Raw genomic sequence first — 13,934 nt, forward strand, 5'->3', positions numbered from 1 at the left:
AGTGCCCCAGCGCCGGTTTGAACTGGACTATGCATGGGACACCTTGTGTGCCCCAGGCAGTGTCTAGTTTCTTTCATCCCTCCCTGCCCCAATACACTAAGTCCTGTCTGGGGTGGTGCTCGCACCTCCCAAGGCAGGAAACCTATTGTCCAAGCCTCCCTCGCTGGAAGGACTCCCAGCAGCAGGAGGTCAGACTTGTGTCTGTGGCAGCAGCATCCATTTTGCGATGCTGGGGCTCTGGTTAACTTTAACCGGGTAAGTAGGTTTCAACAGGTCTTCTCCCTCTAGAAGGGAGGAATAATATCCTCATTGCCAGAAATGGTATGGGGGTATTATTCCAAAGTGTTAGACACCTTATACGACATGTTTTGATAAAGCCAAACCATAGTTACCATAACCGTTTAAGATAAGGTACTTTAAGAGTATATGGTAGGCTATATCATAGAACAGCTATAAGGACATGGTTCCGAAAGCTGCAGACAGGCTCAGCTCATGCTAGAGCACCATCTCACATGTTACCAAGCACTCTGCCTCCAGGATTGTTAAGGCCTGCCATAGGAGTGGCTGATAGGTACACATGTGTCTATATATAAGGTAGGTATAGGAATACTACACCTAAGCAAGGGGTGATTACACGACCTTGCCCCAGCTGAGTGATCAGCCAGTTGTGTCATAATGGAAGGCCAGCCAGGGGTGGCATAATACATGCTGCAGCCCCTGGAAGGCCTAGGGTACACCTATGCCCTGGGTACCTAAGGTACACTATACAGGGGGCAATAAGGTGATCCTTACCAATTGGGTTATGCACCTAAAGTACATAGTATGAATTTAGAGAGAGAACAGCTGGGCTGTTGGTCTGATTGGCAGGCCCACAGCCACATCTAAGTCGAAAACCAGTAAAGCAAAAGCAAAAAGTGGGGGTGAACATAGAAAGCAGACCCTACTCTCCTACAATGCATATGGGTGGTTAAGGCAGTAAGCGGTCTAGCTGCTGGAATGGGTGGGCCCAGTATGAGGAAGAATTGGGAGAAGACATGGTGAGGTAGGTGGGGCAGGGTTTTGAGGGGTTGAGGGGAGTTTTTAAGGGTTAGGGTCGGTTTCATGGCTGGTGGAGGAGGAATGAAACCTCTGCTCAGGATGGGCTTTGTTTCTGAACCCAGATATCAGAGGCTCTCTACCCAGGGGTCCAGAAACCTGCCTAGTGGTGGCAAAAGGCAGGCATCCATTCAGGAACCACACCAGGGTGGGTTGTTTTTCAGGGGGCATCTCTAAGATGCCCTTTGTGTACATTTTACATTCAATCCCACACTGGCAACAGTGTGGGTTTAATGTGCTGAGAAGCTTGCTACCAAATTTTCCAGATTTCAGTAGAGCCATTATGGAGCTGTGGAGTCCGTAAAGACCAACTCCCAAACCATATACTCTTTATGGTTTTACTGCACTTACAATGTCTAAGAATTGACTTAAGACACTGTAGGGGTACAGTGTTCATGTAACTGTACCCCTACCTAGCGCACCCTACTGGAGGGGTGACTTACCTAGGCCCCAGGCAGTGGGTTGAAGGCATGGCACACAGGGATGTGTGCCATGTCGACTCTTCACTTTTCTTTGCACCAAAATACGCAGCCTGCAATAACAGTGTGTGGGTGTTAGGGTGCAAGGGCCCTAAGGGTGGCACAATAGGTGCTGCAGCCTTTAGAGGCCTTCCCTGGTTACAGTGCCCTTGGTACCCATGGTACCTTTTACAAGGGGCTTACCTGTGGACAGAGAGGTGCCAATTGTGGGTACAAAGGTACAGTTTTGGGAAAGAACACAAGCCCGGAGAACCTGATTGGCAGGGACCCAGGGCACATCAAGACAAAGCACATTAGAAACCTGCCATAAAGTTGGTGGGGTTACTGCAACAATAACCCACTTTTCTACAGTTAGGCAAGGGTCGCTCCGGCTCTCAGAAACTTGGAGAGACACAGAGCCAGGCTTCGAATGTTGCAGGTCCATCACCGACATCTGCTGATGACGGGCACCACAGGGCTTGAAGCTGGCCTTCCTAGTAGACAAAACAAACACAAGGAGATGATGGACGGAGCGCTGAAACTTTTCAGACATTCACCTCTAGTCACGATTAGATCTGGGTTGAATTCATCATCGTTCTTTAACTCACCTCGCCATCCCAGTTCGCCCTAAGTTGGCCAGGTATGCCCAGACGTGGGTCCCTTGCTCACTTCAGTACAAAAGGGGGTGGTGATGGACGGAGCATCAGAACCAATCAAACACTCACACCCAGTCAACAGATCTGGATTTGATCCATCACCGTTCTTTAGCCCACTCTGCCACCCCAGTTCAGACATGGCCATATGCAAATCAGTTTGACCCTGTGCCTCATGGGAACAGTCCAGCCCGAACTGCCAAGCCATGCCTTCCCTGGACCGGAAACAAGCTTCCTAGGACCGGTTTCTGGCACTTTGCCACTGGATTCAAGCTAGCCTGGCTGATTTGGGGGTGTTACTATGGGAGAGTGTCTGAAAAGTTTCAGTGCTCCGCCCATAATCTCCTTGTGTTTGCTTCCTAGTAGACATCCTGCCACACCAGGAGAAAATTTCAAAAAGACTTTGACAAAAAGTAGAAAAAGGTAAGTCAAAAATTGACTGGGGTAGCTCTCTCCGGATCTGCGCTGACTGATGCGGAAAAAAGACCGGGCCTGAGCGTACTGGGGTGGTGCCCATATAGGCACCATGCACATTACTTCTGCGGGAGCTGACACCATGCAGAGACGAACCACGTTACCTACTGGCGCGCAGGGGTACTGCTCACAAAAAAAGTCCAGGTCCAGTCTGACGCCTGGGTATAATTCTAAGGTGGGGAATCTGCAGCTAGAAGTCCATCAGATAAGTAATTTTGTTCAGCCGTAAAGCTGGAAGGTGAGTTCTGTGTTTGAAAGAAAACTTTTGAATTATTTCTCTTTTAGAGGAGCTACATGCAGTGGCTGACCAATTTCCACTGCGCGCAACAGTTCCTTGCACACTCATTTTGTTTAAGATTTTTGAGACTGAAGGACATGCCTGCAGCATTGCACACACCACACACTCTTTACATCCATGCAAGTGTCCCATAGTGCTGCTGGTACATTGCTGCGATAAACTTTAGTAAAATGCAGGTTAAATAAATTATATGAAAAGAAAGAAAGTAGATCCCGATGCCAAGTCTCTTTAAAAAAATTCATAGAAACTGAAAAATGGTTCTTTTTTTTTCATATTCAATCTAATACATCTCGGCCACAGACATTCACTTTTGTTTTTGCCTGCGAAGAGTCTTGCACACAGCTCAAGGGACTACCACACTGTTTGCATTTAATCCCCTACATCCGGCAGGCAAATGTTTTTAACATATGGTACCTAGAAAGAAAAGCCACAGAGACTAAACCAGGCAGGGGAATCAGTCCCAAGATACTTGCAGATCCGGTGGCCAAGCACTCATTTGCCTGCAAAACAAAAATACAAATGTCTAAATCCAACAGGATCCAGGTGGCACCATTAGAGGAAGGAGACATATTCTGAAAGATGCAAAGCAGGCAGCCAAATACTTATTAATTCCAATATTATTGTCCTTTGGACAGAGAAGGTAGATGCCTGGCTAGAGGTATGAACAGCACCTGTTGCCTCTTCGTTGAGCCAGTTCTGTACCAGGTCCTGCCCCCGGTCCTCATCATGGAGTTTGCTTTGGGCATGGCCGGTAATGGGATGGGTCTGTGGATGTTCTTTCACCTTAAAGCCTGGAAGCCCAACTCTGTGTATCTGCTGAACCTATCCCTTGCGGACTTCCTGGTTCTCTTCTGCCTTTTGTTCCGGACGGACTACTACATCCGGAGGAAAAACTGGATCTACGGTGACGTCCCATGCAGGATCCTCCTGTTCATGCTAGCAGCAAACAGAGCTGCGGGGATCATCTTCCTCACTGCGGTGGCAGTGGACCGCTACTTGAGGATCGTCCACCCCTTCCACAGGCTGAACCGCGTTTCTGTGAGAGATGCTGTTCTAGTTTCCTGCATCCTGTGGGTTATCATCGCCGCCATGACAGTGTACCTTCTGGCCGAACCTCACTTGTTCCAATTCCAAAACTCAACACAGTGCGAGAGCTTCAATATCTGCCCAGCTTCATTCTCCACCGCCATCTGGCACGATGCTTACTACATCACTCAGTTCTTGGTACCACTGGGCATCATCAGCTACTGCACGGTATGCATTACTTTGCAACTGACAGGAAGCACGATTGATAGAGATGGAAGGATACTCAAGGCGGTGCGCTGTGTCCTTGCTATCACCATCGTATTCACCATCTGCTACTTCCCCAGCAACATCACCAGAATCTCCATCTTGATCCGCAAATTTCAAAGGATAGGGGGATGCGACGACTTCAAAAACTTCAGCCTGGCCTTCTACTCTTCCGTCTGCTTCACCTATTTTTACAGCATGCTTAACCCGGTGGTGTACTACTTTTCTAATCCAAACTTTAAAGGCTTGTTCAAAGGGCTCTGGCAGAAGTTATCACAGCCTGAAGCAATGGAGTCACCATCGTCCCACATAATGACCGATAACTGAAAAGAAATCACTCAATATAGGAGCTTATGGCAGGTTTGTAAAATATTTATACCGGGAGGTCTTATGAAAGAGTAAAGTTGACGGTATGTGACATTCTTTAGCTGGAACATTGCACAAGTGGATAAATTAGACATTTACAAAGTATATACTTGCATTGGACAATCTCTTCAAAGTTGCTGGTCCAGTGCCAACAATGCATAATCCATCCACTCACTACTATATCTATCTATATATCTATCGTGCAAAGGCTCTTGCCACATCAGCGAGAAGGGTGTGTATAGTAATTCCTCTCAAAATTACTTTTATTGGGTCTGTCTGGCACGGCATACATCAAATATGAATCCAGGATAGTCTGCCACCCAAGGAAGAGATGAAGTGGCTCATTTTCGAATATAAGAACAGTCATTAAACTTTAATGGAGTAGGTGTTTATGTATAATGGTGGCAGAGGATTTGGCTGCAGAAGCCCCTCTCGTTCAGTCGGATTGATATGACATACTATGTCAGGGGACACCAATGAGAGTGGCATTGCTGCTCGTTACCTGCATGCGGCATCAAGCATGTTACAAACGATGGAGTGTCGAATGGTAGCTGGACTGCAATATTATTTAAAAAGTTCACCACTGGGCCAGATTATTACACCGAATGTTGTTCTCGCGCAGTCAGACTTCAGAACTTTGTACATAACTGTGAGAAGAGGACAGGAGTGATTGGTCAGGAGGCGCAAGGCGTCCCTTCTGGTTTTGCACTTCAGCATCTTTCAGAGGCTTCTGCATGGGTGCTGCTGGCGGAGGAGACTACCCTCCTCTATCGGGGGACTGAAGGGCGAAGGACAATGGACCCTTGATGAGAGGTCAGCCATCTTTGAATGAGGGATCCATGCTCTGGGAGTGGGAGAATGAATGGAGCAATCTCGTACTACGAACAATTTCGTACTACCACGGAGTACCGACGGAGAGAGCGGGGCTCCCTTCCCTGAGTTGTGACCAGGTAGAGGTGGGCTCACTTGTCCTACAATTTGGACAAGTTCCAGTGATACTGATCCTGCACTTGGATTACTGGTTTTGTATTAATGATTCACATATATACGTATTTCACTTTATAGCAACAGCTTTGTTTAATTGGTCCTGAAGAAAGCCAAACATACTTGTCAGATGGTTAATGGCTGAAACATGTCGACCTTTTTTTCATTCTAGCAGTTTTAATACATACTGCATAGCACTGCGTTTTAACTCTGCCAGTATAGATGAGTTAATAAAGTTTTCTTTTCATCTGCACTAGGCAGTTTTAGATTCACACTTTTTTCACTCACTTGTTGTGCTGCACCCTCGCATCACTATTTTGCTTGCTTTTGGGATTTTAGCATCCATATCTGAGGTTTAACCTAAAAAACATCCCAGAGCTCCCACCTCTTAGAGAGGTGGTTGTAGCCCTCAGTGGGACTAGGTTTTCCCACTGGGAGGAGAAAGCCCAAATGATGAAGCATGTCACCTTTGGTGAGTGAGGGCATTCGTCCTCAGAAGGGATTTCTCCCCCTATTAGATCTTTATTAAAGAGACACTTTGTCACTCTTTTCTTCTTCTGTTGCTTTGTTCTACTGCTTTTAAGCTGTATTAGACCCAAGAAGTTAATTGTGTTTAGAGCAATCATGATGTAGACAATCAACGCTGACAGGGATGATCGTGTGCCGCGACACGCTCCATACATATCTGCAGCCTCGTGTGTCTGATTAGGAGTACTAACCACACATGTGTACCTTAGTAAACTATTTAAACTAGGTTTGCGTGATCTTGTATACTGCGTTAATAATTCCTATGAAGCTCAGCGTGTAGCAAGTGGGCCACTTACCTCTGACACAGTGAACGTTAACATCACAATTTATAATCCACCAAGGACCATCTCGCTATTGGCTAAAGAGATGCTTCATAGATGCTTTCAGGAAGCAATTACGTGGTGTCTTTGTGATAAGAGTGAGGTGTGTGGCATGTCTGGGAGGTGTGTATTTTTAAACGACTGAAGACCACACATGGGCAGTACAAATTGATAGTCACAATCTCTTGCAGATGTTTTGGTAAACTAACCAGAAATTATTACAAAATAACTATGGTTTTCCCACTCTGGGGAACATTTTCAGCAAGAACAAAGGGGTGTAAACATGTTGCACAATGAGTCCTTGTTTACAGCAGTGGTTCTTAACCTTCTGACGTTTGTGGATCACTGAATCATTACTGGAATCCAGGGACCCTCACTGAGTCATTATTGGTAGCTCGGGACCCCTCGCCTAAGCAATTTCAATGATTTGCTATTCGACACAATACACAAAAATACAAAAACAAGAATGCACCAAACAAATGCTCAAATACAGAAATATTTCGTTAAATTTACAATCAAATATAAGTTTTAACATTTTCAATGTTGCTTCTTTATTTATATTTAGTATATTTGATGTATAAATGATAATATTATTTAATGTTGTAGAACAGTCACGGCTCCCCTAAGTAGGTCTCACTGACCCCCAGGTTAACAACCAGTGGTTTAGAGTTCTCTAAACCAGTGGTTATTAACCTGAGGCCAGAAAAAGAATCCTGATCTAGGACCTGAGTGCCCTTCAGTCACAGACTTGTCTCTGAGATAGCTGCTCTTACTGGAGTCATGTTACCATCCATTAACGTCTGTGGCTCTAAGCCCTATAGAAATTGCCCAGACACTGTGGTGCTGGGACAAGTTTCCGAGTGGGGGAGCTGGCATTTTGCAACACAACACAAATAACACATGAATTAGCAAAACTGATATTATTGAGTAAGTGAGCACAGGAAGGTACCAAAGCCTTTCCAGGGGTCTGGATGGATTGTCAGGATCTGAAAGATGACAGTAGCCTGGATCTTCAAACGTTTGTACGTGTCCCTTAGACACATTTGTGTTCTCTTGAACTTTTCTGTAACTTGCAGCGCAAGCCTCACTTCGCCAGGGGTGCTTTTCACCCATCCTCCCCACTGCTCAAAAGAGTGGAAAGAAAATAGTTACTGGAAGGTCGGGAGGGGGTGGGGCTGGTCAAGCTAGTCCAATGTTAAGCTAGATAGGTCAGCTATAGCTGGTTAGGCTACCACGTGGCGGGTATTTCGACACGATGACTAGCATTTCTCTGTTAAGCCAGTTAAAGACAAAATATGGAAACAATCAGAAAAAGGTGGTATTTCATGTCAACTTAAAATATAATATAGAAGTTAAAATCAAAATGAGTGTAGAGGATTGTTCTAGCATCAGGCTGCTAAGGATTTCAAACATACACATGCCGCGCATTTTTCCTCAGAAGATGGCAAGGCCAGTTCTGATGCCCAGGGGCATGTGTGCCAGCCCTCTCAATTTCAAACGACCATCAGCAACAACAAAAAAGAGAAGTGGGCGCTTTGATTTTTGAAGTATTGTATTGGATCCATACATTTCAATGAAAGATATAAGTAGTTTAAAGGAGCAGAGATGAACACGTAAAAATAAATGTGATAAAAAGCATTTGACATTTCTTGTCGTGTTTCATTACACAGCTACATACCCGACGAAAAGAATAGCGCCGATCATAAATCAGTGTTCAGCTGATCAAATATATTTAATTGTGCTATCTTTTAAGAGATAATATTAATAATAAACTTCTTAGAAAATCTGTAGCGGATTTCCGGGGTGCTGCGGCACCTGCCGCACCCCAGCTTCCAGCGGCACTGCCGGACAGTGTCATTTCTGAAAGAGTGATGGGGTTCCACCGTGAAGGAGTCCTATATGAGGACTTGTACATAATATGCCTCCCTATCGGCATTGTGATCCATTCTGAATCCTCCCAGTGGCGAATTAAGCCGCCCTTTCTCACCCTCAGCCTGTGCATTAAGGCTCAAGGCCCTTCCTGGATGCGCGGATTCGTATGTGTGATGAAGGTGGTCGCCCACTGTAATGCCCGAACAGGCAGAGCACACCAGCAGTGAGGGGGAAGGGACCACCACACGCCTTTCCCACCCATCCGTGAGCAGTCAACGGTGGAGGTCAGGATCGAACCCGTGGCTAAAGGTGAAAGGTCACAGCACCTGCCAATTCATGCTCAGCCGCACTGCTTACCATCTTGCATGCGTCATAAAAGCAGGGTATACTAGAAACCCATGCATCATCAACGCAGACTCGCCAGAACACCTCTGTATGAGTGGGATTCACTAATGTAGATAAACAAAACCCCAGAGGAGCACTGATCTATGTACTAAAGGAATGATGTGGGGCGTGTGTGTCAGTGTGTGCGTCTATGGGTGCGTTAACACATTACCAGCAGAAACACATAAGTCGAAGCAATGCCTTCTTTTAAGAGGATCAACTTACAATAAACTGCGAGTAAAAAAGCATGTTAGAAATGAACTTTATTGAAAAAAGTAAATGTTTAAGGCTATTTACGGTGTTATAGTTTAGAATAAAAGGCAAACAATAAAGTGCAAAATGAATGCGAGTTGAATCAATTCACATATGGTGCTCTGCAAGGGAGCGAGACAGCAAAGGTGGCAATAAGTTGGCATTCGTATGGTCCAGTGTCACCGTGTGTCCACCTTCGCTCATAACCCAGCAGCCACTCGCTCCCGTCCTGTCCCCGAGGTAGCAGCGGCCGCAGGGCTGAGGAGTGTTACCGGGGCAGCAGGCTCTCTGGACAATAAATGCTCTCTGGTGGAAGATACCGGGGCAGCAGGCTCTCTGGACAATAACTGCTCTCTGGTGGAAGAAGCGAACACTCTTTCAAACCGAGCTGGGCTGCTATCTAGCCATAGGAAGATAGACCAGTCACCAGGGTTTACTGGAACCATTTCTACAGACTCCCTGCTCAGACCAAGCAGCCCGTCTACTTCTGCTGGCTCAGGAAGGCCTGAAAGAAAAATAAACACCTGCTTTAATAATAGTGCAAGATACAGAAGTGGAAAGCTGAGCATTAAGAGACCAAACACATTTTTTTTCAATTAATTGTATACTACTGCATAAAGAACTTTATTTGTAAAACTGCATTTTTGAAATCCCAGTTGTCAAACCAAAAGGTTTTTGGGCAGATGATAAATACTGATGTTTAATAAATGCTATACCACTGCCTAACGACCTTTATTTGTTAAACTGCATTTTTTTTTTAAATTCCAGTTGCCAAACCATTTTTGGGAAGTTGATAAATCCTGATTAGACCTTTAGATCATGTTCTTGTATCCTAACCCATGCAGTGAATGTGTGTGTGCGTATATAGTATATATATGCAGATGTGCAGCATGTAATATGCTATTTATTACAGTTATTACACGTGGAGAGGGGACAACTATAAAGAGGCGAAACCAAATGGACCATGACAAAACCTGTTAAAGTTTAATTGTGGTTCCGAGGACACAAAACTTAAAGCACAAGTTACTTACTTGTGTAACGATATATCTGTAAGAGACATTAGTTAGTGATAGATTCCTTACCTTAGAACATCCCCAGGCGTCAGACTGCATCTGGAAAGTTTGTCAGCAGTACCCCTGTGCGTCGGAAGGTGGAGTCGTGTGGCTCCGCGTCCGTCGCTGGCATCATAAGCACCGAGATGACGTCACGGAGACTACTTAGGCGCCACCCATGCGCGCTGATGTCAGTTCTGTACACGACTTTCCGCGCCAGGAACGCAGAGCCATGTAAGAAACTGACCACTGGTGCCATGAAACTAGTGCCCTGAAAGGGATGACCTTAACCCTAGAAATCAGTTCGCAGAACAGGGAGGATGGGTGGGGCGGCAAGGAATCTATCACTAACTAATGTCTCTTACAGATATATCATTACACAAGTAAGTAACTTGTGCATCTGAAAGAGACACTTTAGTGATAGATTCCTTACCTTAGAATAGATACCCCAGCAATACCAACCCTGGTGGTGGGTCTGCGAACAAGATCACACCAGAAAGTCACGGAGAACAGAACGGCAAAGAAGCCATCTCTCCGGACTTGGCTGTCTAGGCAGTAGTGCTTGGTAAAAGTGTGCAGCAAGGCCCACGTAGCTGCCTGACAGATGTCCTGCAAGGGAACGCCAGGTCCCAAAGCAGTAGTGGCTGCTGTTGCCCTGGTAGAATGGGCACGCAGTCCCACAGGAGGCTCCTTCTTAGCCAACGAGTAACAGGCTTTGATGCAGAGAACAACCCACCGAGAGATGGTCCGTTTGTGCACGGCCCGACCTTTTTTGGCGCCCACGTAGCCAACAAAAAATTGGTCATCCACCCAGAACTGTTGTGTACGCTTCAGATAGAACGAGAGCGCACGTTTTAGGTTCAGACGATGGAGCCTATCTTCTTCTTTTGAAGGATGCGAAGGCGGAAAGAAGGTGGGCAAAGTGATGGTCTGACTGATGTGGAAGGGCGTGACAACCTTTGGCAAGAAAGAAGGACGAGTCCTTAAAACCACTTTGTCCGGATGAACAGAGAGAAAAGGAGGTTTAGAAGAAAGCCTGGAGCTCACTCACTCTTCTGGCAGAGGTGATAGCTACCAGGAAAGCCGTCTTGAGAGTGAGAAGAGGTAAAGGACAGTTATGATGTGGCTCAAAGGGAGAACACATCTGATGAACAAGTTACTTACCTTCGGTAACGATGTATCTGTAAGAAACATTAGTTAGTTAGATTCCTCCCCTTAGAATATCCCCAGGCGTCAGACTGGATCCGGAAGATTTTTCGTCAGCAATACCCCTTGCGCGTAGCTAGGCGTCGTCTGCGGCTCCGCGTCCGTCGTCGGGCGCCGGAATGACGTCGTCGGAGTACTTAGACGCCGCCCTCGCGCGCTGACGTCAGTTCTTGTACATAGCTTTCCGCGCCAGGAACGCAGAGCCATGCAAGAGACCGACACTGGTGCCAAAAATAAAATCTAGGGGCCTGAAAAGGATAACCTTAACCCTAGATGTCAGTTCGCAGAACGGGGAGGATGGGTGGGTCGGTGAGGAATCCAACTAACTAATGTTTCTTACAGATACATCGTTACCGAAGGTAAGTAACTTGTTCATCTGAAAGAAACATGTTAGTTAGATTCCTCACCTTAGAATAGATACCCAAGCAATACCATCCCCGGTGGTGGGTCTGCGAACCAAGATCACACCAGAAAGTCCTGGAGGACAGAACGGCCAAAGAAGCCATCCCTCCGGACTTGGCTGTCGAGGCAATAATGCCTGGCAAACGTGTGTAGCGAAGCCCACGTTGCCGCCTGACAGATGTCCTGCAAAGGGACACCCCGTCCCAAAGCAGTAGTAGCCGCTGTGGTCCGAGTAGAATGGGCGCGCAGCCCAACAGGAGGGTCCTTTTTTGCCAAGGAATAACAAATTTTGATGCACAAAACGACCCACCGAGAGATGGTCCGTTTGTGCACAGCTTTCCCCTTCTTAGCACCCACGTATCCAACGAAAAGTTGGTCGTCCACCTGGAACTGCTTTGTGCGGTCCAGATAAAAGGAGAGCGCACGTTTTGGGTCCAGACGGTGGAGCCTCTCTTCCTCTTTGGAAGGATGCGGAGGCGGAAAGAAGGTGGGCAAGGTGACAGACTGCCCAAGATGAAAGGGGGTCACCACTTTCGGAAGAAAGGAGGGATGAGGCCGAAGGACAACCTTGTCCGGATGAACAGAGAGAAAAGGAGGCTTTGATGATAAAGCCTGGAGCTCACTCACCCGTCTAGCCGAGGTGATGGCTACCAGAAAAGCAGTCTTAAGCGTCAGCAGACGAAGAGGACAATTATGAAGAGGCTCAAAGGGAGCGCACATTAGAAATGTGAGAACAAGATTCAAGTCCCACTGAGGCATTACAAAAGGGACAGGAGGGAACGTGTGAGTAATGCCTTTTAGAAAGCGTGTAACTACAGGGGACTTGAAAAGAGAAGGCTGATCAGGAAGCCGTAAGAAGGCAGAGATGGCAGCAAGATAACCTTTCAAGGTGCCCAAGGCAGAGCCCTGCTGGGCCAAAGAAAGAAGAAAGAGGAGAACCTCAGAAAGAGGGGCGGAAAGGGGATCCACAGCCTTTGCTGTGCACCATGCCACAAATTTGTTCCACCGGCAGGCGTATACCGCCTTTGTGGAGGGACGCCTGGCTGCCAGAATGATATCACAGACTTCAGGAGGCAAGTCAAATGGCATCAACTGCCGCCGCTCAATCTCCACGCATGGAGGTGGAGGCTGGACAGGTTCTGGTGGAGGACCGTCCCCTGCTGCTGCGACAGAAGATCCTCCCGAAGGGGCAGACGTATCGGAGGATCGGTCAACATACTGAGTAGCTCGGGATACCAGTACCTTCGTGCCCAGTCCGGAGCCACCAAGATGACTTGGGCCCGGTCGCGCCTGATCTTCTTCAGCACTCTGGGCAGAAGTGGTATAGGCGGAAAGGCGTACAACAGACCGCAACTCCACTCGTGACGAAAAGCGTCGCCGAGCGAGTGCCGCCTTGGAAATTCCAACGCGCAAAACCGCTGACATTGCGCGTTCTCTTCGGTGGCGAATAGATCTAACCAAGGCTCTCCCCACTGCTGAAAGAGACCTTGCGCCACTTCGGAGTTCAGACGCCATTCGTGATCCATCATGCACCGGCGGCTGAGTTCATCTGCTCTGGCGTTCAGAGAGCCCGCCAGATGTTGAATCACTAGGGTGACGCCCTGGTGTTCCAGCCATGTCCAGAGGCGCAGAGCCTCCTGACAAAGGGTCCACGACCCCACCGCCCTGTTTGTTGCAACACCACATGGCGGTGGTGTTGTCCGTGAACACCTGCATGACACTTCCCCTGACAGACGGAAGGAAGGCTTTCAGTGCAAGTCGGATCGTCCTCAACTCCAACAGGTTGATGTGGAGACGAGACTCTGCCGGAGACCAGAGGCCTCTGATCTCCGCCTCTCCCATATGGCCACCCCATCCCAGGAGGGACGCATCCGTCACTACGACATGCTCCGGTTGGGGAAGGGAGAGGCTCTTGCCCGTGACCCAATCGCGGTCCGTGAGCCACCACTGCAACTGCTTCGCAGTGCCCTCCGAGATCAAGACATGGTCGGACAGGTTGCCGTGATGCTGGGCCCACTGAAATTTCAGGTCCCACTGCAGAGCCCGCATGCGCCGCCTGGCGTGATGCACTAGTAGGATGCAGGAGGCCATCAGCCCCAGAAGCCGCAACACTAGCCTGACCGAAACCCAGGATAGAGGCCGAAAGATGGGAATCAGGGCCTGAATATCCCGGACCCGCTGTTCCCCCTTGCCCTTCTTGGGAACCAGAAAGTAGTGGGAATAACAACCACGACCTACTTCTGGGCTCGGAACGCGCTTGACGGCCCCTTTGGCCAAGAGGGCCGAAACTTCCTCTCGCA

General features: G+C 47.7%; 2 protein-coding genes across 3 annotated transcripts in view; one reads left to right on the plus strand and one right to left on the minus strand.

The window, feature by feature from the left end:
- Nucleotides 1-3,638: 3,638 nt before the first annotated feature.
- On the plus strand, nt 3,639-4,595 carry LOC146783791 (hydroxycarboxylic acid receptor 2-like). Its single transcript, XM_085634673.1, has one exon. The coding sequence runs from the start codon at nt 3,639-3,641 to the stop codon at nt 4,593-4,595; it is 957 nt and encodes a 318-aa protein (XP_085490799.1).
- A 4,372-nt stretch (nt 4,596-8,967) lies between these two features.
- KNTC1 (kinetochore associated 1) overlaps nt 8,968-13,934 on the minus strand; it is a 1,031,844-nt gene continuing 1,026,877 nt past the window's right edge. For both annotated transcript variants that reach the window (XM_085636469.1, XM_085636468.1), the window contains exon 64: nt 8,968-9,479. In XM_085636469.1, coding sequence (XP_085492595.1) covers nt 9,456-9,479 — 24 coding nt within the window. In that variant the 3' untranslated portion in view covers nt 8,968-9,455. The remainder of the gene's footprint in view (nt 9,480-13,934) is intronic.

The sequence above is a fragment of the Triturus cristatus genome, chromosome 11, assembly GCF_964204655.1.
Source record: "Triturus cristatus chromosome 11, aTriCri1.1, whole genome shotgun sequence".
NCBI lineage: Eukaryota > Metazoa > Chordata > Amphibia > Caudata > Salamandridae > Triturus > Triturus cristatus.